General features: G+C 42.7%; 1 protein-coding gene across 1 annotated transcript in view; it reads right to left on the reverse strand.

The window, feature by feature from the left end:
- ppp2r3a (protein phosphatase 2, regulatory subunit B'', alpha) overlaps positions 1 to 23,498 on the reverse strand; it is a 28,118-nt gene extending 4,620 nt beyond the window's left edge. The window contains exons 1-6 of the mRNA XM_054614439.1: positions 20,727 to 23,498; positions 4,054 to 4,350; positions 3,084 to 3,187; positions 2,900 to 3,002; positions 2,705 to 2,779; positions 472 to 715 (exon numbers count right to left, since the gene is read on the reverse strand). Of these exons, the coding sequence (XP_054470414.1) occupies positions 472 to 715; positions 2,705 to 2,779; positions 2,900 to 3,002; positions 3,084 to 3,187; positions 4,054 to 4,350; positions 20,727 to 23,498 (3,595 nt within the window). The remainder of the gene's footprint in view (positions 1 to 471; positions 716 to 2,704; positions 2,780 to 2,899; positions 3,003 to 3,083; positions 3,188 to 4,053; positions 4,351 to 20,726) is intronic.
- Positions 23,499 to 24,893: the final 1,395 nt, after the last annotated feature.

Here is a 24,893-nt window from a genome sequence, read left to right on the forward strand (position 1 = left end):
ATTAAAGTTTGGTCGAGTGGTGAAATAATTATGTTAACAGTGTAATGCATTTCACATCAGACAGCATGGAAGTGTTGGGCCCAAGACAAACAGCTGTTGTTTTTTTCTGCACAAACTAGTGGGGGTCTAACAAATGGAAAATAAGCAAATGAATGTGCCAATCCAGAGACATCTGTTTCTGATTCTTTACTGGCATACAATCCATATTAAATACAATGGGACCAACACATTTCTTTATGCATTCATATAGCCCAATATCATAAATCACAAATATGCCTCAAGGGGTTTTACAATATGTACATAATACAACTATCTCAGCTTGCCGTTTTGGATTTAAAAACGATATTTGTTTTGCTTTACGGCGTGGATTCTTTCTTGATAAACTTTCATTTTTGTAGAAGAAACCCCCATGTGTATGGATGTATTTCAGTCGGGGAAAGTAAACCCCTCCTCTCTTTAAGTTGTTCTTACCATGGTCATTGTATCTTGCCAGGTCTTTGGGGTCAATGTAGAGGTCATGGTCAGTGTCAAGCTCCCAGAACTTGCAGTAGATGACGTAGAAGTGTTCGTAGGAGAAGTAGTCAGTGATCTGGTTGATGTCGTCCTCCTCCTCCAGCAGGGCCAAGGTCTGCAGGAAGTTGCTCCTGCGCAGCTCCATCATGGTCATTCGACCCGTCCACGAACGGTTAACCACGTAGAATATCCGTTGGATCACCTGGGATGACAGAGTATCAAATTGGTAAAATTCTAATTTAAATATGAACATTTTCTGATAAAATGGCACCCTAAAAGACAGAAACAACACACTTACAGTGAGAGCAGGGAAATGATTACCATTGACACTAAATAAGTGTTAAAGGTAAGGCAAGGTTTAGATGTATTCATTACAGATTTGCATGTATGAGTGCCATAATAATGCAGTGGGAATTTCTGCCTCTATCGTTTTCAATCAAACACTGTATTTTTCCCCAAAAGGCAATTGGTTGAGCAAAAGTAAAACACCAAAAAATGACAAAAAAATAAATAAATCTTAAAATAATTTGAAAAGTTGGGAGATGACAAAGGTTATAAATTGTTTCATGTCTGTTAGTTCTGGGTCATGGGAATCTAAAAGGAGATGCAGGACGAAAGGTCTGACACTCTGACAGGATCCGCCAGGCTGGATGAGCTCTGCTTTCAGTCCATGGAAATAGCATGAAACTCACATGGGATCTTTCCATGCCCTGTCATCCTGACTTATTAAACATATTCCTCATCTTTCCATGAGGGAGACCAACCACGGATTCAACTACAACCGATACTTTCATCCACATTCATGACACGGGTAGGATCTTTATCATACAATGGAAACAAGGGGGTCCGGACCGCCTGTCACTGAAACACAACACTAAGGCTTAGTAAAGAGTGGATTAGCACACATTTCCTGGTACATGGACCTCCCAGGGCTACAAATGCCTCCTACAGTAGCGGGTCAGCTGACCTTAACTGAAGGAAGTGTCTTAATAAGGGCATGTGGAGGGGTCAGGGCCTCTGCTGTAGCGGGGAGGGGATCAGTATTTCCGTGACATCCCCTGGCGCATCAGAGCGATACGTCTCTGAACTTCTTTCTATGCAGCAAACTCTCGACTTCTAAAGCAAGTCTTGCAGCTGTCCAGATCCACACACCCACACACACACACACACACCCACACACACACACACACACACACACACACACACACACACACACACACACACACACACACACACAGTCTGCTGCTAAAGTTACTAGACGTGCACTGAAGCAGTTTTGCTGACAACGGAGGAGGACTAGATTCTGAGAGGTCATTGATATTTCATACTGATGCTTTTGACTATTTAATGCTTTGCACGGTGCAGTGGTGGAAGAAGTATTCAGTCCTTTTAGTTAAGTCAAAGTTACAATACCACAAAGTAAAAATATACTATTACCAGTAGAAATCGATTCAAAATGCTATCTTATTTTTGGACAGTTTAATCTATGATAATATCTTCATATTTTATAACCTAATCAAATGTTTTGTATAACAATTCTGCAATATCTAATATTTGTTAAGCTACCAGTTACTATAGCTGTCAAATATGTGAAGAGGAGTACAAGGTACAATATAAAGTTTTTAAAGATAGAAGTATAAAGGGGCGTAAAATGGAATTGAATTAAGTAAATTAAAAGTAAAGTAAGTTATAACTGTACTTGAGTACAATACCTGAGTGAATGCATGCAGTTACTCTCCATCCCTGGCACAGTGTCATATTTTCAGGACATTCTATCATTCATTGTTAATGTTATCCTAATTCAACAATAGTGATATATATATCTATCATTTTTTTATGTACGTTTTGAATTCAATGATTAATCACGTGTCGTAAAATAATGGTTTTATTACTTATTGTACTAGTGTGTATACTTCTGACCTTCAATAAATCAAATGTGACAACTATGACGACATTAATATGTAACACTGTCAGATGTTTAGCCTTGGTTGCTGATTTACTCTCATATAATACTGAATTATTACAGATTTTTTTAAGTTATACTTGGATAACAGATAAGAAGCTGTGTCTCCATTATAGCCAACTCGGCAGACTAATAAAATGGAAGTAGTCCTATAATTACACTATAAATACACTATCATAATATCACATGAAAAAAGGACAGGGGGTATAATTTTTTAAAGCCATTTACCGTCGTTATGTAGCGGGAATGGAATTCAGGAGCATCCTTCAGAAATGTGAGTCCAGGATGCGTATCCACTATGTCCTAATCAGTCGAACACAAACAGAAAGAAAAAGTTTGTGGCGAATACAGAAGATAGCACAGAGATTAGTGTGTAATGTTCGCGTTGCTCGTCTGATTGATGGCTGTTGATATGACATTAACCTGCATTAGAGGGATGAAGTCCTCTTGCTCCAGGTAGCTACAGCTGGGTTTGGCTAGCAGGGAGATAAACCTTGATGCATCGTCGTGGCAACTGTGCAACAACCTGCAGGAGATGAGGCGATTAATATAAGCTGATAAGAGTTACAATGTCACATTTCTTAGATGAACATGGGGCCTGTCTTACTTCCTCCAGGTTGCAATGAAGGAGTGAACAGACACAAAGCCCGTTCTCTCACCACCTGCTGAGTAGAACATGGGAGACTTCCAGTAAAGTGGACACCCGCATGCCTGCACAGAAAGAGAAGGAACAACACCATTACCTTACCAGGAAAATCAATTGTGTGCTGTACTTCACCACAGTGTTTGTTTCCTAGAATCGGTGATTACACTGCTGAGGAAGGAGTGGTAACATAAACACAGAACTGCATTAATGAGGCTAATGTGTTAAAAAAACAAAATGTTTCCAAGAAAAAATTAGTGTGGTCGCTTTAAGATGAAAAATTCAAACATTTATGTTAATCTCACATATTACTACCAGCAAACATTGATGCATGGCTCGGCGATATATAGAGTATACTCGATGTATTGAATGTATTGTGTTTGTTGTAGTAAATTACTATATCATAAGCATCAGGTATACAAATATTATTTGTCAGATCATTTTTTGCTTGAATTAAATTAACTAATGTAAATAAATAAAACTAAATATGTATTCAATTAAAAAAAATAATGATCATTTAAAAACAACCTTCTACGAACTGTATTTCAGAGAAAAATTGAATTTCGAATGTGTGAATAATTAGTCAAACTTACCAAGAATGCATTTTCAAAGACCAATCTGACATAAAAATGGCAAAACTACGCCTCAGAGTGTTTAGACTTGCTGGAATGATCACTGGTATGATCATACTCATCAAAGGGTTAAATCAAAATGTTATTTTATAAAAAACATAAAAATATTGGGAAAAATATAGTTTATCGCTGCATAGCCTAAACATATTGAGATCTTATTTAAAAATCCATATTGCCCAGCCCCTATGGTGACGCTGACCTGTTCATCTTTATTGTTTTTAGTAATAATCAAATTAAAAACAAAAGTAAAGGGTGTTTTTTAGAATTATAAACATTGTAATGTCTGTTGTTGAACTACTGACCTTTGCGATCTTGCCCATTTCATATATGTCAGCCTTCTCCTCCTCAAAGTCGGTGAAGGCCGTCTCGATGGCAGCGATGGCGGCGTCGTGGTTGGTGGGCGGGCCCATGGCGGGGAGCCCACGGGGGTAGTAGAACCTGGGAATGTTGATGGCCGGGGGAGGAGGGGTGACTATCACCGGAGCCGGAGGAGGGCTGGGTGAGCGCGGTGTTGGGGTGGGGGTGGGTGTGGGTGGTGATGTGGACAGGGCAGGGGCCGGTGGAGGTGTGCCTGGTTTCTTTTCCTGTTTGGACTGGATCTGAAAAGAGAGAAGGGCCGTCATGTGTGGAAATACACAAGCTGGTTTGTCTGTAATCAGTTACAATTTAAGAAAAAAGAACATTTGCTTTTTATTTTTTTTTTTTTTAAAATATGGCTTGTGACCAAATCTTAAACGAATGGTAGGAAAAACATCTCACATAGACAGCATGCTAATGACTGAAACACCAAAGTCTAGGTATGCTTGATGTGGCGTCATGCTCCTAACCAGAGCTACATTCTTCCATTGCATTATAAATATCAATTGACTGAACTGTTACACCCATATTGCTGCATGATTTTGACCTGATCATAATGTATAGAAAGCTTCTAATTCAGAAATCCACAATCATTTTTATGGGAAGTAACTAAGTCAAGAAAGTAAGTACTTTTTTCAAGAAGAAAAAAATCCACTTTATGAGGAAAAAGGCTTCATGTAAGGGGATGTGGTGGAAACTCTCAGTGAATCATTAAAATATGTTCAAACAATTGAAAGACTTGTTTTATAGTCAGCACTTATGACTTATTTAAATGGTTGGCAAGAAAAGCTCCAGGTGGCATCAAAGGGTGACAGTTAAGACTATTTTGGGCTTAATTTAATTTATCCTAATCTCTGGAACCTTAAATAACTAAAAGGTTAAATAAGCAACACTCATGGCAACAGTTCTGATGCATTTATGATGGTTTGACCAACCCCATTAAAAATTCTGGGCACCAAATTGGAGTTTAAATTACAAGAAGGGACTTCTGGACCATACATAGTGGACTTTCCTCAGGGAGAGCTCTGAACACTCTTATTGTATTATCCACATGCTACATTATCTAATTCACAAGACAACACTGTAGACTACTAGTAAGCAATGACAAGGGGAGGTGTCCGATAGGCATTTGCTGTAGTTCAAGGTTGATGATTTGAAAAGTAACAGTTTACACAGAATTAAATGGAAATGGAATTAACCCTGCTTAAATACAAACTACGCAGTGTGTTGGAGCAGGAGCTCCCTGAAGCCTGGTTGTGTGCCTTCTTGAGGGCCTCCTCACTGTGAGGGTACTGAACAGGACAGCTGTAGCGGTCCCCCCCTCCCTCTCACTCTCCTTCACAGAGTTCATTCTATCACTCTATTCCCGCACCTCCTGCCCTATTAATACCCTGCTGGTATCTGCCTCAGAATAGTTTGTCTTCCGTGGCATGTCACTCTGTGTGTTTGAGAGCAACAAAATGAATCTACTATTGTATGTGTGTGTATCATTTATAAACATCTGTGAACATGTGTGTGGAGAAGCGAGCAAGCAAGAAATTAAGACAAATATATGTAGTGTGAGAGTATTCTTTTTTGCGTGTCTAACGTCTTCATATTTCTCATGAGTCTGCATTTTGCGTCCACGTCCAAACTTGCGCCCCGTCCGTCCTGCACATAGCACCGACTGACCTGTTGCTGCTGGAAGGACTTGATTCTCTTCTTGAAGCGTGAGGGGAGAACAAAGTCACACCCCCTGGCCAGAAAGGCCAGCTCCCCCCTCAGGTCGGGGTCCCCCCGTAACGACGTCTCCTTGATCATCATGGTGGGGGCCGAGACACGTAACCCCCAACCAGACACGGCCACCGGTGCAGCTACTGACACGGCGACTAATAACGGACCAGCTTGTCCGGCAACTAACAACCGCTGAGAGGAAATCGAGTGGACTGTTGGTAAAGAAGTCCACTTAACAGTTCAGATATCCACTAACGCCTCAGGAAAGCATTTGTGTGATTTCAGGATATGGCCTTTGACAATCAGTCGGACTCACAGAATCTCTCCACTCGCATGTACAGGCTCCCAAAGCTGTGTCCTGGAAAGCGGTAATCCAGCAGTGTATCTGTGCAAAGAGATGTTCCTTAAGAGTCCTGTGCTACTGTGCAGGCCGGGAGAAAGAACCATGGTACTGGGCTGTTTTATGACCAATCGGAGCCCCCAAACAGCAGCTTGTCTCTGGGGTGGAAAGCCTCTGATGTGTGCCCCTGCCAGCTCAGGATGTATGTATTTGGTGTAGTCTCACTGGTGCCTGCCGCTCCAAGCTGGGCTCTGACAAACTGCACTGGGAAACATGAGCCATGCCGGGGTCTGGCAACACACACACACGGCACACCGGCTGTCCTGAGCATTAGGGGGGGGGCATGTTGCATATCTGTGTGTAGTGTTTTGCAGGACATGAGCCCTTCTCAGTCCCTGCCTTTGACTAAAGTTAGCCAGTGGGAAGTTACAAATCAAAGTGAGTTTGATTGAAATAATTTTACTGTAGACGTGAAGCTTAGGTCAGTGCTTCGGCATTGGTGGGTAAAACAAGTACGCCAAAAAACGAGAGGTCATTTTTTATGGAGCGAGCAGGCAAAGCACCTGTTTTGCTAAAACACTAACTTTAACATCCATGCGTGTATGTAGTCACTTTCGATAAGAGCTGAAAATAACAATTAATTTTTGTTACTGATTGTTTTTCTTTTATATATAATCAATTAAGCTGTTTATCCACAAAATGTCATACAAATATAAAAAAATAATGATTCACCACTTACAACAGGACTGCAACAAATGATTATTTCCCCATTATCATTAATTTGATAATTATTTTTTGGTCTGTAAAATGTAGCAAACAATTCACAAAATCACGTTTTACTGTAGACCATCGTGACATCTTCAAATTGCTTTAATGTCCAAAATAGTTGCTGATTTTTCGACTTATTTATGAAACGACTAATTATATGAGATCTTTAGTACAATATTAGAAGATGTTCAGTTCACAAATATATAAATCCTCATATTTAAGAATCTGGGTACCAGACATTTGATCATCAAAACTGTTGCTAATGAACAATTTCAGTCAACTATTTGAATAATTAATTAATCGCCTAATCATTTTAGCTCTACTCTTTATTGACACCTGCCAAATTGGTGAATTTAGCATATATGGTAATAGCTAATTAATAATGAGAATTTATAGTTAAGTGTATCCACTGCCAATGCAACACCCTCCATCTGCGAGTCTGACCTTTCTCCCAGCTGTGCCAGATCGGACCAGCACCGCTTCAGAGCCAAGCAACACCAATCTTTAGCCTGACAGCTCAAGAGGGGATCCCTCAGGACAGACAGGCCTGACCTATTTTTAAGTTGTCCATCTTAAAATCCCTCCAAGACTAAGACACTTCTCCAAATGTCTGACATTTAACAGTGTAGTTTACACATACTGTTGCATGTAGAGTATATCAATGCTCGCTCGCTGACCGTTGAAGAAAAGGAAACTCTTAGAGTCTGTTGGCGCAGCAAACACAGATTCCACTATGGTTGTGTTTCAGAGCAGCACAGATGGAGAGTCAAGTGCCCTCTAGTGCTATACTGAGCTCTATGAGTATAGGAACTTAGAAGGATTTATCTAAGTGGAAATATTTACTGCTGTTGGATGAAAACTATTCAGGAACTATTTTCTGGTTTCCTGGGGCAATGAAGGGAACTTTCAGAAAGACTAAAATTATGATATTTATCCACAACATGCATGTTGATTTTCTCCTGGTCCTGTGTGTATTTTTTCTACATCCTATTATTACTATTTTCTTGTTATTTGTTTTTCTACTTATTTTCTACTTTATATCTATGGTGTTTCATCGACTGGAATCCCTGTCCTTGTGATGTAAAATTACTCTGTAAACCGTCAATGTCCGCATCATGGTTTGTTAATAACACATGAGCAACAACTCTCTCACGCTGGACTTGTAGGATGTGTCCTGCCTTTCCACAAAAATAAGTGAGTCACCTTGGATTTTCAGGGTAACTCCTCTCAGCTCCCTGTACGCCCGGCTCTACTGAATTCTTTGGAACAACTGGACTCTGTACTGAAGCCAAGGTCACATACCGATCCCACACACTCACACACACACACATTGTTTTCCTTCTGGCCACTTCTCACCTCCGTGCAGCAGGGGGAAACATCGTACAATCACTATCTCGTGTCTATCGACAACTGAGAACGACCTGACAAGTGCCACCTCGCCAGCCTTTCGTGTCATGTTGAGTATCTCACCCCCTCACTCCCTCCCTCTCTCTCACTTGCTCTCCCTATCTCTGCTGCTCAGTCTGATTACTGAAAAGTTAGTTCCAATCACGTTCTCTGCACCGCCACGTCAACTGTAGCGATGCACTTGTGATATCATAAATCTTTGTATAAAGAGATAGGTGTGTACATGTAAGTGTCAGTGTCACACTGACATGCACAGTGTGTGTGTGTGTGTGTGCGTGTGCGTGTGTGTGTGTGTGTGTGTAAAGAGAGCCGGGACAAATGCCATGGGGCAGCTGTGTGCTCTTTTCCTCTCTGACTGACAGTCTTTGAAACCCTGCCCCTTCAAAAAAAGTCTCCGCTTGGTCTTAAAACCGGCCTCTGAATGGATCTGGAGTGCTAAATAGCAATTTAAAAATGAAAAAGTTAAATTTACCAAGATATGAGGATTGTGAGGATGGTGTGGGAACCAACTCCTTTAAAGATTCCTAGATGCTCCACCTACAGTACGGGAGTCAAAAGCTGCAGTCTGCTCAGTTTACATGAAAGCAACTTGTGGGACAAACTGTTCCCATGGGGAGGGACACATGAGGTCAGCGGTGATGAGAGGGTCAGTTCTGATGCCAACAAAATGTTCTTCCTATCTAGTACCAAAAGGCTGACGGATTGATTAAGAGACTAGCTGGTGAACCCAGTAGAGAGTTTAGCAGCTAAAGAGCCACATATTTCTCTCTGGAGTTGGTGGAGACCAAAAACAGAGCTAAGAGAAGAATGAACATTTTACTTACATTCATCAGTTGGCTAATGTTGTGCTGTGTCGGCCGGATGTGTACATGGGCTTTATTCACGATAGCAACTTTATACGGTAATATGTAAATGTTGTGTTTACGTCTCCTTCCAATGCCACCAATTGGCAAAAAATAAATATATTTTTTAAACCAATTATTGCAGTTTTAATAACAAAACTCGATTAAAAGTGCTTTATACCTGATTGTGAGGATTTTTTATGCCTATCACCGCAGCTAATGGTGCTTATAGACAATGCAAACTATCACAAAAGTGCTGACAGAGCTAACAGTGTTTACCTGAGGGGGAACCGTAAAGTGGGTGCTAGGCTTCCGCTATGTTACCTTTGGGTAGGATGCCATTATCAGCTGTAACCGCCGTCTGAGCGCAGTGCAGAGCGGCGGCCCTGAGCTAGCAAGTGGGGCACACTCACATGCACTAAAATCAAATGCAGCCAGCCAAGCTATGACAACAAAGCAAAGATGCATTCTCTGCTCATGTAGACATTAAATCAATCTAGATTGAATAATAGCACTACAAAAATAATATGTGATTTTGGGGTGAACACAAATTCTTCAAAATTCAAACTGTTCTATTACTTTAAAGTATTTTTTTATTATTTATATTGAAAAATAAATACTGAAACCACATGTGATTTAATGGCCACATAGATGATTTTGATGCCATGTCTCAACTTTAACTGGCAAGTTGAGCAACAAAACTCCCAAAAATGAATGTATTCCTTTAAGATACCAGCTCAGGGGGAGAAGAGGCCGGCTGAGAGGGTGAAAGGAATGTGGAAGAGAGGGCAGAAAGGGCTAATGGAAGTTAAAATGGAGGCTGAGCAACAGGTGTATGTGAGTGAGTTTAGTATAAAGTCTGCAAGTGCTTTCCTCCACCAACAAAACAGACCTAATCCAACCCCACTGCTACAGGAACAGGTGAGTCAGCGGCCTTCACGTCATTGATCAAATACACTCGTGATGGGATGAGCGGAAGGACCGAAGCAGAGGATCAGCAACAACAACTGTCGCCGTGCACACATGTCCTCCTAAAGGGTTTAATTAGCACACAGGCACTTGAACATGTGTCGAATTTGTCAGGCACATCATTTGTGCGTGTGGGTGCGTGCACGTATGCCTCAATGGATTCAGTGAACAGGAATCTTCCAGCTTCTTCCAGTCTTTTAGAGAAGTTGAATAGTGTGAACATAACAACTTCCTAAACACACACACACACACACACACACACACACACACACACACACACACACACACACACACACACACACACACACACACACACACACACACACACACACGTTGAAATTGGCTGTCTGCTGTGTGTAAAAATGATCTGTGTAAATATAGCCACCATGTTTCATATTTATTTCTGCTTCAGGCACCGGGCAGACTTCACATGAGCAACACACGCACACAATGTGAAATTGGGAAAAATGATTGAAAATACAATAGAATTTTCTGATAACTTAGTAGAGTTATGATAAGGCAGTTAATTGAACTACTTAAACCTATTACTGTCATTTATTGTTAATAAAGTTATATAGTAGATATACTTAAATTTATCATCTGATTAATAGCTACAAATAAAAATGCTTTGAAACATGCTTTTTGGCTAATTGTTAAATTTAATTATTCAAACATTGTTTACACAATTTATTTTTTAAAATTAAGAATATTACTGTACTCATTACTTCATTGGCTAGTGCATGTTGTCATGCACATCAGCTTTATATTTTTATGCAATGCTATTTTTAAAAGTTGCAGTGAAACCAACTGCCCACTGGGACAAATAAAGTTTAAACTTGAACCTGATATCAGCGGAAGAGTCAACTCCCCCTCCCCTCTCTGTGATTACACACACACTCAGTTTAGACCAGGCCTGCCAAATGCCATCTCCATGGCGATAACCCTTTCCCTGGATTGAGTGGCGGGAGGAATACTCCCAGGGTTACCGTGCCAACAGCAGGAAACACAGTTCACATCGCAGCTCTATTCTTTATTCCCGGTCTCACTTCCTCTTTAAAGGAGGACACACACACAGACACACAAGCACACAGACACACACACGCACACACAAAGTTTGTCTTGGGAACCTCCTTTCTATACTGCAGAGAATGAAGCAAGTTCAAGTGCTACCTCCGTGATAGATGAAGTGAATCAGTGATCGTCACGGTCTACCTCACATCCGTATCACAGGAGGAAAACATGGGAACAATTAATGACACAGCTGCTGTGGCTGTCTGAGCAGTGGAAGTGGCTGTATAAAACAAAAATGTCACAAGCTCAAGTATCAGAATTGAAAATACTAAAAATCTCATCTCGTGAAATACAGCGGGTAAAATAAGTACGTCACCATTTTTCTCAGTAAATATATTTCTAAAGGTGCTATTGACAAACAAAACAAAACAAATAAGTTCAGAAATGAAGTTATGTGTATTAAAATGGAATGACACAGGGAAAAAGTATTGAACACGCACAAAAGCCTTTGTTGGTAATGACAGCTTCAAGATGCCTCCTGTATGGAGAAACTACTCACATGCATTGCTCAGGTGTGATTTTGGCCCATTCTTCCACACAAACAGCCTTCAAATCTTGAAGGTTCCGTTGGCCTCTTCTATGAACTCTGATCTTTAGTTCTTTCCATAGATTTTCTATTGGATTCAAGTCAGGTGATTGGCTGGGCCATTCTAGCAGCTTTATTTAATGTTTTGTTATCTTTATTTAATGTTTTATTTTCTTTATTTAATGTTTTATTATCTTTATTTAATGTTTCATTCTCTTCATTTAATGTTTCGTGGTTTGTCACAGTCGTGGTGCAGTGACGTCATGTGGTGACGTCAGAAAAATGGTGACGTGTTCAAATTTATTCACCGTTCACCGGCAATCACTGCGCATTGCATGCCGGGTAGTTCTTTTTTTCAATAACTTTATTGAGACATTTGTTCATACATATACATTTTCTTTATTTAATGTTTCATTCTCTTTATTTAATGTTTTGTTTTCTTTATTTAATGTTTTATTTTCGTGGTTTGTCACAGTAGCGGTAAAGTGGCGTCATGTCATGATGTTTTCACGGTGGACCCGACGGCTCATCCTCCTGTATACCGGTGTGCCGGTGTACCGGTGTTTTCACGGTACCGGTACCGGTGGACCGGCCGGCTCATCCTCCTCTAGCTCTGCTAGCTAGAGGAGGATGCTCTGCAGAGCTAGAGGATGAGCTAGCAGAGCTAGAGGAGGAGGAGCCGTCCCGGTAGAATCCCGGTGACCGGATCACCCGGATGGAAATAGGTTTGTTCACCGGCGATCACCGTGCATGGCATGCCGGGTAGTTTTTTTTTTATTTTTTTTTTTCAATAACTTTATTGAGACATTTGTTCATACATATACATTTTCTTTATTTAATGTTTTATTATCTTTATTTAATGTTTTGTTTTCTTTATTTAATGTTTTATTTTCGTGGTTTAATGTTTTATTTTCGTGGTTTGTCACAGTCGCGGTGCAGTGACAGGTTTTTTTTTTTTTTTTTTCTTTTTGTCATATTTAATGTTTCATTCTCTTTATTTAATGTTTTATTATCTTTATTTAATGTTTTATTCTCTTCATTTAATGTTTTATTTTCTTTATTTAATGTTTTATCATCTTTATTTAATGTTTCATTCTCTTTATTTAATGTTTTATTTTCTTCATTTAATGTTTCATTTAATGTTTTATTATCTTTATTTAATGTTTTATTATCTTTATTTAATGTTTTATTTTCTTCATTTAATGTTTCATTCTCTTCATTTAATGTTTCATTCTCTTTATTTAATGTTTTATTTTCTTCATTTCATGTTTCATTCTCTTTATTTAATGTTTTATTTTCTTCATTTAATGTTTTATTTTCTTCATTTAATGTTTCATTCTCTTTATTTAATGTTTCATTCTCTTTATTTAATGTTTTATTTTCTTCATTTAATGTTTTATTTTCTTCATTTAATGTTTCATTCTCTTTATTTAATGTTTTATTATCTTTATTTAATGTTTTATTTTCTTCATTTAATGTTTCATTCTCTTTATTTAATGTTTTATTATATTTATATATATATATATATATATATATATATATATATATATATATATATATTATATATATATACTGTTATGATGTGTGGTTTAGTTTTGTGTGGTTTAGTTTTTCTGCAATAATTTCTGAACAATTAGAGCCAATCAAGCTGGCCATTATACAACATCTTAAGAAATTGTTCATTTACTATTCTATAACTATTCTAGTTATTCTAAACATTTTACTTTTACTCCACTGGATTATATGGATTAACGTATTTTTACTTACTTCATATGGGGCCTTAAAAGAATAGTTTGACATTTTGGGGAAAACTTTTTTACTTTGTGGCAGAGAGTGGGATGATGCTACAGCCAGCAGCCATTAGCCTAGCATAGCATAAAGGCTGGAAACGGCGGGGTGGGGGGAACAGCTAGCCTGGCCAACAATTAAATAATCTGCCTTCAGGCAACTCTTTGGTCTCTCCACAATTTGGTTTTTATGTGGATTAAACAAATGAGTTTCAAGAGTGAGCATTTCTTTGTTAATAAAAGTAAATACAACATATATAACTATATCTAATTAACTAATTTACGGCATCTTATGAAGACATAAACATTGATCAGAAATGTTAAGCAAATACAGCTACCTCAATAATCACCAGAGGAAAGGCCTCATGCTATGAAAAGATTAATAGAAAATGTACCACACTGCCTATTTCTGGGAGGGTTGCCCAGCTACATCACCAGATCATTGCCCAGTAATTCATCTCACTCTGCAGGAACAACAGCCTGTCAACAAATAATCAATAATAACAACAAACTCAAGGCCTTTGAAGGCCAACTTGGGTTTTCATATTTATACGCATTGCTATCAGGGCAGGTTATGCATTACCTCTCCATGGCTATTTTAAGAATAAGAGTAAGTGAGCTAACCCTACATCAGCAATGGTGATGAGCCTCAGCCTGGAGCTGCACCATGAGAGCTGTCACTAGTTTGCAGTAAGAGACTTCACACAGCCAATGGCAGAGCAGATCAGCTCCTGTTTCCTCATTTTTTTTTTTTACAGACAGAAGAGTAAAGATAGACAGGAATGTTACAGTAGGAGGGAGAGCCGTGTCAGCGTATAGAAGTAGCCACTGCACAAGCCATTGCACATTTTGCTGCAGCCCTGCAATATCAATAACAAATCATATAGGGAGACGGCCAGCTACCTCTGAAGAATGTGCAAGAAGAAACATAAGAATGCACACAAGTGATGAATGTTAAAAAGTATGTCGCATTAGTAATGATCCTACCAGACCATGCACCAAACAAACTACCTTAACATCCCTTTGCCATGCAGCTAGAGCAATATGTTTCCAGTATAATTTAAGATACAATACAAGACAATAGTTTCTGTAAATACTTCTCTTTGACCTAGAAAAGTTCTGTGTCTTGCACCACCCTTTCCTCCCAACGGTCACTTCATGATAATTTCACAATCATGGCAGAGTGTGCAATTGTTTCACCACAGGACAGTTTTCCGCCAGTTCACTTAATAATAAAAAGTTAAAAGCATTGAAAAAAGCTTAAGAAATGGAGGAAAATGTGAAAAACATCTTAGTAAATAAAACTGATTCTGATTTAACCATGACACACTAGTGTTGGATCACATATCATCCTGTAGATGGAGCTATAGATCCTCTTTATATCACAAACAGTAATGAGTCTGGCCTGCAAACAGACACAGTACTCTAATGGTACAGTCGCTAGAGGGTAGCAGCTCTCTGCTTGTTACCATGACGAATCCGTCCAACACTCACAGGTGAGCCTGGATCTGCTGCCTTTGATCCTTTCGGCCTCAGCTCCCTCATCTCATAATCAAGGCCAACATTCCTGAAATCACCTTGGCTGACAGAGTGAGAGGTTTTGTATGATGAAAACCATATGCTTATAAATCATGAGAGTGGGAACCACAGTTTTAGATATCATTCTTATACCAACAACTTTAAGATGTCATTAGTGACGCACTATAAAAATGTGCAATAACTCATGCTTTTTTGTGCATGGAAATTTAGGACACAGGGCTGAACAAATCTTGACGTGCTTGTTTGGATTAACTGATGTGAGTGTTTTAGTAATGAGGCAGTTTTCTGGAGAAAAACTGCCCCCGGCCCGGTTTGGGTGGAGCTGGGTGAAGGGTGAGTTTAAAGGGAGAGGTTAAACAGGGAGGGAGGGAGATGGGTGTGGGGGGGGGTGACACCCAAGCTTCTACAGAGTCATAATGTTTTGGAACACTGGCGAATTGTTTCACATGGAAACAAGCACGCGCATACACAAAGCCAGCCACACCCACATCGACACCGTCAGTACCTAAAACATGTCCAGTCTCCATTTGATCTCCCCTGGAGCCTTGGTTCTGTGGGGGAGCCTCCCCCATCAGCCAATCAAATTACACAACTGATATTCTGGGGTAGGGGAGTCCCATCAGCTTGCCTAACATGTTGTTGTGGTTTCCATGGTGACACTGAGGGAGGCCCAAAGACTTACGCAGCAATGCCTCCCACTGAGCTAAAACCATTTCAGATGAAAAAGTAACTTGAATTAAAAAAAAAAAAAAAGAAGTTGCATATGTGTGTGTGTGTGTGTGTGTGTGTGTGTGTGTGTGTGTGTGTGTGTGTGTGTGTGTGTGTGTGTGTGTGTGTGTGCAGACAAGCATCTGTGCAATCGTACACACTCCAACAGAGCCCGCTGCACTGGGAACAGCAGTTGGATGCTATCCCAGCCTGCACTGGGAGTGGTGAATCATGATGTCACTTGCTTAAAAGTGCTATGTTTGTGTGTGTGTGTGTGTGTGTGTGTGTGTGTGTGTGTGTGTGTGTGTGTGTGTGTGTGTGTGTGTGTGTGTGTGTGTGTGTGTGTGTGTGTGTCAAAGGGATGGGTGGTGAATGTTTCATTGTCCAGGCTAACCTTGGGTAGTATGAATCGTATTGGAAAAGTCCTTTCACACATAGCAACACAGGCCCTTGTCTGGCAGTGTATTGTGTCAGTGTGAGTGTGTGTGTGTGTGTGTGTGTGTGTGTGTGTGTGTGTGTGTGTGTGTGTGTGTGTGTGTGCATGTACGTGTGCGTGTGCATGTATAAATGAATGCATTCATCTGTATGCTTGTGCACCTAGGTTGAAACAGGCATCTTTCCCCGCTTGGCGGAGGTTCCCACTGTGACCTTATTTCCTGTGGAAGCAGCCGAGGAATGATGTCATCCTCTGCCGACAAAGTCAACAACTGTACGCTGCAGGGGCCCCCTCCTCACCAACTCAACCCCCCTCCCCCAGCACCACCAGTCTCTTTCTCATCTCCGTTCTTTTTCTTTCGCCTGTTCCTCTTCTTCAATAACTCCCTACGAACTCTTCTGTTCTCCAAGTCAACTTCACAGACGACAAAAAAACGTCTCCCTCCCGCCGTCTCACACAGACCATCATTCATTTGGCTTTCCTGTCTTCCTGTTATTTCCTTTTTCTCACCATGCTTTTCTTTATCACTCCTTTTATCCTTTTTTTTTGTTAAGCCTCCCTCTGCCAAAAAAGTTGAACTTTCTATCTAAAAAGGTCAACAGTCCCTTCCCTCAGTTTGCTAAAAAGTATGAGCAGGAAAAGTCAGAAAGAGGAGCACTCAAACCTCCCTCAACACCAGGCTGAAATATGAGGAATTGCCCTTGAGAGGCATTTATCTCGTGAACACTTTCATGAAAGCTGTGGCACACCGAAGAGAACTGTTAATTTAAGACAACTGTATGACTATGAAACGCAGCTTTCTCAAGAAAATAGTTGTAGTTTCATTTAGTAAATTTCCAACCTTTTCTGATCAGAGAGATTACACAGCCCAGGCACAGACTTTCTATTTAACCTTCTTTCTGAATTTGCTCCAAATATTTTTCCTGTTCCGATGGGTGTGTTATTGCTTTTTGATGGGGCTCAATAGGACTTGATAAAGTGACTTTGTGTGTTGCAGTCGTACTACGAGACAGTGGGTGGCTTATTTTTTGACAAAAAGTCTATTCACTCACACAGTATTTTGTTGAATTGCTCCAACAAAGGACAATTGATCTCACTTAAAGATAGGTTTCAATTTCGCAATTGACATTTTAGCAGTAACAACCCCAAAACTATTCTTTCTCCAGCAGAAGATGTCCCAGTTAGGGTCCAGACCCAAAGTATGGACTAAGTGTGAGTTGAAGCTCCACCGCTTTCTCATCAATTTGCTGGGGAGGGAACTCTCCAGCATACAGTTACGCAAGTCTTTACCGACCAGCACTATCCTAGCCTAGCAACACTTCCACAGCAGTTGGCAAATACACTCAGATCAGCAGCGGGTTAATTAAGCCATCAGAATGGCATCTCTGCATACAGCCAGGAGTGTACGTGTGCCTTTAAATCATGTCACCATCTGTACTCGAACAACCCCACTGAAACAAAAACATACAGGTCCGACTTAGGATCGGGGGAAATGTGATCTCAAATATCTCTTCTTATATTTGCCAAAAATAAAAAAGGGTTTAAGAGAAAGATAGACCAACTGCCGCTGGAAGGCCATTGACCTCAAGTACCACTAACAGATTTAGTCGACTCTGCTCTCAGCATCACGGCCGCCACATCCCCCTACTCTGAGTTTGACTGTTGTGGCCTTGCCTCTGATTTATATCAGCTGGCTTCCTTGTATCCATGGAGATTAATGGGTCTGCTCTGACAGGTGCAGAAAGCCCTGTATTAGTCTGTCAGCAGCAGAATCAACAATAAACACACATGCACACACATACACAGATGAGGATGTTACCGCCTGAGGCCAGTGTCAACCCACAGGGCTTAGCAGAGCTTCCCATCAAAGCCATGACAATGCCAAGGGAAACACAGCTACACACCTCCAAGGTGCCGTGTGTAAGTAGTTGTGTATGAAAGTGCAAGGGCATTGTCACACTTGTGTGTGAACGTGGACATGCCTTGTTTATAGTTTGATTGGCAGTTTAATGTGCGACTGAGGCAGGAGGCGGGGTTGGCGCTGAGGGATATTAGCATAATTCCCAGAGTGCCAGAGTTGGTATTGGGTGTCAGAGAGCTATTCCCAAACTCAGCTGTGACCCACAGTAGCTGGGTCAACTTACCCTCAGGCCAACTAACACACACACACACACACACACACACACACACACACACACACACACACACACACACACACACACACACACACACACACACACACACACACACACACACACACACACACACACACACACACACACACACACACACACACACACGCTTGGTCAAGCACACATTCATTCAAATGGGATTCACATGAATGCACCTGTGTGCATATACACATGCAAGGGCACATATGTAAATGCACACACATACGTGAATACATAGATGCGCACACACAAACAAACATGCACACCATCAAACACACACACACACTCACGCACACACACACACACACACTCACGCACACACACACAGACATATCCAGGTCCATTTACACTGTGGCGACAGTAAGTCTGTTAGCGGGATGCCATAGTACAGAGGGGCAGACAGATTTAGGTCTCCCTCACACCTAGCTTTGCCAGAGGTGGAGGGGGCTGCAGGGTAACGATACCGTTAACACTCGCTGTGCCAACAAATTCCCCCCCCACACACACATACACACTACCCCACCCTGCCCCACCTTCCTCCCCCCCTCCTGCTGTTTCTCCAATCAGCAACCTCTCATTGGTTTTCTCTGCCCTCCACACAGCAACAACTGTTATTCACCGCTCCCAAAATAACACAGTGGCCAATCACAGGGCGGGAAGAGAAGTGGCGGTCAACGTAGACTGACTCCAGGTGAAGGAAGGACACTGAGAGTAAAAACAAGGGTGCAGGAAAGAGAGGGAAAAGTCTAAAGAAATGATGGCAAGAGATTATAAGAAATGTGGAGGCAGAGGAGCAGGATATAAACAAAAAAAAGATAGGAAGGAGGGATAGATAGGCAGACAGAGGACGGAGGAGGAATAAGATTGCGTAATGATGTGTTCGCTTGCTGGCTGTTCTGTTCTGTGGCAGCTACCATGGTAACCTCATAAATAGGTGCCCTACATATCAGCAGGGCATAAGGTTACACAGCTCAGTAAATAAACACACATAAACAGCAGACTGGTGTGGAGAAAGAGGGACGATGGGAGAGCAAAGAAATGAGCAAATTAGTAAAGGAGAGAAGAAAAACAAAAGAAGTGAGGCAGTAATGATTTGATGCTCTGTTTCGGTGTTGATAATGGGTGTTTGTTTTTCATAGATAATTACATCAATCCACGATGTGCTGTCAAACAGCCACATCAGAGGCAAGCTAAGGTAACAAGTTTATTCACGGCAGCGTCAGTGTGTTATGCACACCGAGGCACAAACACACACACACATAAACACATCCAATTGCCTTACCCTCTCTTTACCTTTGTAGCACAACCCAAAATTACCGTTAAATATTCCCCAGGGTGGAAAGGGGAGCCAACACACACACATACACACACACAAGCCTACACACACACACACACACACACACACACACACACACACCACAAAACACTAGTTAGAAACGAGGAAAAGTCAACAAAGAGCCACTCCTAACACAATGAGCTGTTCTGTTCCATGATTCAGAGCACCAGCGTCTTTTATTCAAGCCCAGATAGGGAAACTGTATCAGCGTGTTCATCGCAGCTAATGAATACTTTTTATCACGGCCCATCAATAACAGGCACATCAACCCTGTTGTGTCACGGCGTTAAAATCCTCGCCTGGGCGATTAATATGACATGTATTGAAAGCAATAGGGGCTTTCTTACAAAACTGGCTATTCTCAGTCTAATGCTGTCAATCACTCCGTTTCTTGGTTCCCGTTTGTCTGTCTCTTAGTCAGCCACTCTCAGACTTCCTGTCTATTTGCTTCTGACACCACAGCAACAGTAACATTTAAAATATATACTGAGATGATGTTGCTATGTATAATGATCAATCATCAGTTTACTCAACTTTCCACATAATATTAAACAGCTTTACTATGTGTTAATACAGAAATCATCAATAAAATCAAAGCTGCACAGCATGTAAATATCCTCCAAAATCAAAGAAAATGGGCCTTTGATAAAGAAAGCTGTCCCACCTCTGTTTATAAGCCATCATACTCCAAATACCAGAAGTGACATTGCCTTTAATAAAGCAGCGAGTTAGTGATTCAGCCAGAAAAGTGGGACACAATAATGACGAATTTAGTTTTCACCAGACACAAAGAACAATAATTCAGGTCTCTGATGTACAGTTTGCTGACATTACATGATGTAAATCCTAGAAATTCCTATTTTGAAGTATCGTATTGTGCAAAATAAAATATCACACGGTAGATGATACAGCTGTAATAGTTTGTAATTATGATGTTTAGTAAATGTCTCCCTGGTTGGTGCATGTGTCAGTAGTTTGAATTTGAAAGTGTGTCTTTTCACTTACTCTGATCACCTCTGGAGTCTGCTGGATGAGGAGAGTTGAGCCAGTGTCTCTCACAGCAACAGCGTCGCCAACGGCAACGACAGCATCTCTTGTGGTTGCCACAGTTGGGATTGCAACCGGGGCTGGAGCTTCAGGTGCAGCCACAGGTGTAGGTTCAGCTGAATGTGTGGAGGAATGCAGGCTTGCAGGTGTGGACACTACAGGGGCAGGGATGGGTGTTGGGTCAGTCTCACCTGTAGAGGCTTCTGTAACATTATCTGTAGCCTCAGTTGTAGGCTCAGGTATGGGTGTGGGCAGAGGTTTGGGGGCAGCTTTAGGTGTAGGTTTGGGCAAAGCTTCGGATGTAGCATTGCAAGCGACTTCAGATATTGGTGTCGGTGCGGGTGAAACTGCAGCCGTGTTTGCCAGGGAGTGTTTTGGCGGTATAGCTGGGACTTGTGTAGCTGCATGTGTGTGCATGGAGGGAGCAGCGGGAGCAGCTGGTGGGCTCGGGCTCTCCCGAGGGGTATCAGCCCGGCCAGTGGCCATTGTATCCTGCAGGAGCCTCATCACCTCCCGCTCTTTCCCACATTTCCTCTCAGCACTCCCTGTGCTCCCCGCCCCAGAATCCACCAGCTCCTGGGCAAAACTCTCAATACTCTCCAGGATCCTCAGCAGCAGTGCCCCATCCTCCTCCTCTCCCACCACAGCTTCACTGGTCTCTCCCTGGGGAGGAGTGGGAGTCCTGGTGGTAGGGCCATTCATGGCTAGGTGGTTGGCCGGCTTCTGGACTTGGAACTGGGCCATTTTAGGCTGAGTAAGGGCCTCACTGGGGGTGATTCCCTGGCCTCCTTCTCTCTTCCTGGTTTTGGCTGGAAGTGGAGGCTCAGTGTTTCTGGGGTGGCTCATACTCTGAGACAGATTCTCTAAGTCCATCAGAAGCTTGTCAATGTCATCATTCCTGTGTGAGACAGCTTTGGGTGCTGAGATTGTCAGTGAGGGGGAGGAAGGCCAACTGAGGCTGTAGCCAGGGCTGGCCGGCAAAGCATTTGAAGAGTTATGGAGCGTGTGTGGCTGAGACAGGTGCATGTGAGGAACCAATGTTATCCCATTTTTGTTCTGGGTAGCGTTCCCCCCTCTAGTTGGAGTGTGTGTCTGCTGTGAGATTTGTTCCGGTGTCTTTCCCACATCGGCCTCCTCCTCCTCAATGTAAAGAGCCTCCATTGGGGACGCTGGAGGAGTGTGTGAGTACAGTGGGGTTGGGGAGGTACGAAGAGGGGAAGGAGAATGTGTTGGAGAGGAGCCAGGAGGAGGGCATGTGACTGATGGGGCAGAGAGTGTGTGTTGTGTGACAGGAGAAGGATGTGGATGTTGAAGTCCATTTGTAAGTGGAGTGACTCTGGACGGGGAGCTTTGGACTGGTTTTGTATGAATGGAGGTTGATTTTAAAGAAGACGAGGAGGAAGGTGAAACAGAGGAAAGTGTGGACGATGTAGAGTGAGGAGCAGTCTTTGGCAGCGGAGGTGACAGCACCACATCCTCATAGCGAGGAGGTTGCTCATTGCCAAATATTGGAGAAAACGGTCCCTGCTGGATGGAGTGAAGGGTGTTGACCAGCTCAGCCAGATCGCTGTGCCCGCTTCCGAGCGCACCCGGCCCACTGCCTCCCAAACTTCCGATTCCCTCCAGCTCCAGAGGTAGTTTCTTCAAATAGGAGCTGAGTCGGGTCATCACGGCCCGATAAACACTGTCAGGACTGGCTCCTCCGTCCTCCGGCCCTCCACCAGCTTTGGTTCTGATGCACTGCTTGATGATGTCGGTGCATTTCTTTAAGTCTTCGGAACATTTGAGCAGGATGTCAAGGCAGGCACGGATGTCCTCCCCGCCTGCTCCCCCAGCGCCCGCTCCTGCTCGTGTCTTCTCCAGCAGACGGGCAATAAGGTTCTCCTCTCCCAGGGTGTTGCGGTACAGGGATGCCATTGTGGTCAGACTTTGGTCAAAAGACCCAATACTCGATAGGCTGCTCGTTGATCCACCACTCAATTTGGTGATGGCCGACAAGGTGGCTGTGCTGCCCTTTACCTTTGTCTCCTCCAGGCCTGCGACCTTTCCTGGCACAAATGGCGGCAGGTTCTCATCATTCGATGGACCCGTGCCATTTGTCATGCCATTAGCAGTTCCGTTTGTGGCGATGTTGGAGCTGAAGTGGCCGTAGATGATCTCCAGGTCGGTGGAGCGACGGCTGAGGGAGTCAGGACGGACTTTACGACCTTTCCGGAAGGTGACGTGGCTTGAGGAAGAGAGGCGGAGCTTGTCAAAAGAAAACTCTTTGAGCTTACCACTGGCCAGGTTGATGGCTTCTTCGGTAATGTCCTTCAGACTGCCAGAGGAGCTCAGGTTCCCAGTCGAGCCTCCGCCACTGGGGGCCTTTTTCCCACGCCACGTGGGGCTGTCCTCCCCTAAAGACAAATTGCCACTGCTGTCCGCCCTCTCTAAACCACCATTATAAGTTGTATCCACGGTAACAGTCATTTTCCCATGGTTGTGGAGTTGTTGGGTGATCATGTTATGGGAGTGTATGAGTGAGCCACTTGGGTCAGTGTATGCAGTGTCAGGTGCAATAATCAGCTCCGAACAGGTCCCGCGGTGTGCGACGGTACAGTCCAGTCCCTGGGACTGCGCCCCACATGGCCCCGAGCAGTAGTGCACAGCATGGGAGTGATTGCGCCGGTCCACCACCACACTGTTGTAGCAGCTGACACTGCTCACCACTACACGATAGGCTGCTGCCATGGTGACCAATATCCTTCAGGGCATAGGAAGGTCAAAATAATATGAAAGTGTAAAACAAAAACAATGTAGCATTAACAAAAAATGAATGGATTATATGTTATGTTGAAACTCCTTCAGTTGAAAGAATCAGTTTGCTGAAAAAATATGTCTTTCAACTGCATAGTGACCATTGTCAGAAGCATGTCAAAAAAATTGCAATCAACACCTGAATAGAGATGTCTTAAAATAATTATTTCCAAATTCGATATCCTTTCAAGCTGGCACATAAAAAAAAAAAAACTTTAAAGGGTTCCACTCTTGCAGAGGAAGAATTCCTTGTCTGAGAGCTCTGGGCCTCTTAATAACAGCTGTAAGGTTCCTCCTCTCTCCACAGGCAGCTTCTCCGTTTCCTCTCTAGCAGCAGCTCATTAGCCGCTAATGACAGCTGTGGAGGACGGCGACGGCGGAAGATCCAGCTGGGGTATCAGCAACCCCTCCGGAGAAGCACCCCCAGGGGCCTAATCCAAGGCCAGCGAGGCCTTAACATTGCCCCCACTGCAGAGGCTCATCCCCCGAGCAATAAGACGTAGGGAGAACACCCTTATATCTCACTCTGTGGTTTCTGAAATCCTGACGGAGCTCAGAACCGTTTCGCTGACTCCAACACAGCTGCAGAATAGCAGGGGACCGACCACAGATTGCCGACTGCCTCTTCCTCTCCGTGTGCGAGTTTCTGGATCTCTGTCAGTCCCGTACTCACTCTCGCCCCTTCCGTCTCCCGCTGTCAGCCATGTGTCAGAGGGCGTGTGAGTTTCTGACAGGAGGACACCACCTGCGAGCCAGTAGAGAAGGGAGGGAGGGAGTGGGGGGGTCGGGGGTGGGGGAAGGAAAAAGGAAAACAGAGGAAATACAAAGAAAATCATTAAGGAGGTCGGCAAGAAGTGGATAATTGTGAATGTGAATGCATGCGAGTGCATTTGTGCGCATATCATCCAGATGACAGCTGATGAGAGGGCTTATGAAGCTTAATCATCAACTAAACTTCCTGCCACATCAACCTCAAATACACACACAAACACCTAGAGATCAAAAGGAGGGGCGGAAGAAAGACACGGAAGCGTGGGAGGTTTAAACGGGCAAAGTAGAAAAAAAGATGTGACTCGCTCTTTCGTCACAGCAGAGCTACAAAGAGTTTTCCTCTGACCCCGCTGACAAATCACGACCCAGCCAAAGAGAGGCAGGTGTGTCGGAAGGATTCTTTTTGCCTATGCTCCCGCGCAATCCTGTACTATGTTTGAAAACTTTCAGTGCTTCAGAAGAAACAAAAAGAGCTGTCCCAAACCCTGAATACGGTTTAACAAAGAGCTCCATCGCTGCTAGAGCTGCACAATTAATTGAAATGTTATCGAAATCACA

This window comes from Anoplopoma fimbria, chromosome 15 (assembly GCF_027596085.1).
Source record: "Anoplopoma fimbria isolate UVic2021 breed Golden Eagle Sablefish chromosome 15, Afim_UVic_2022, whole genome shotgun sequence".
NCBI classification, from domain to species: domain Eukaryota; kingdom Metazoa; phylum Chordata; class Actinopteri; order Perciformes; family Anoplopomatidae; genus Anoplopoma; species Anoplopoma fimbria.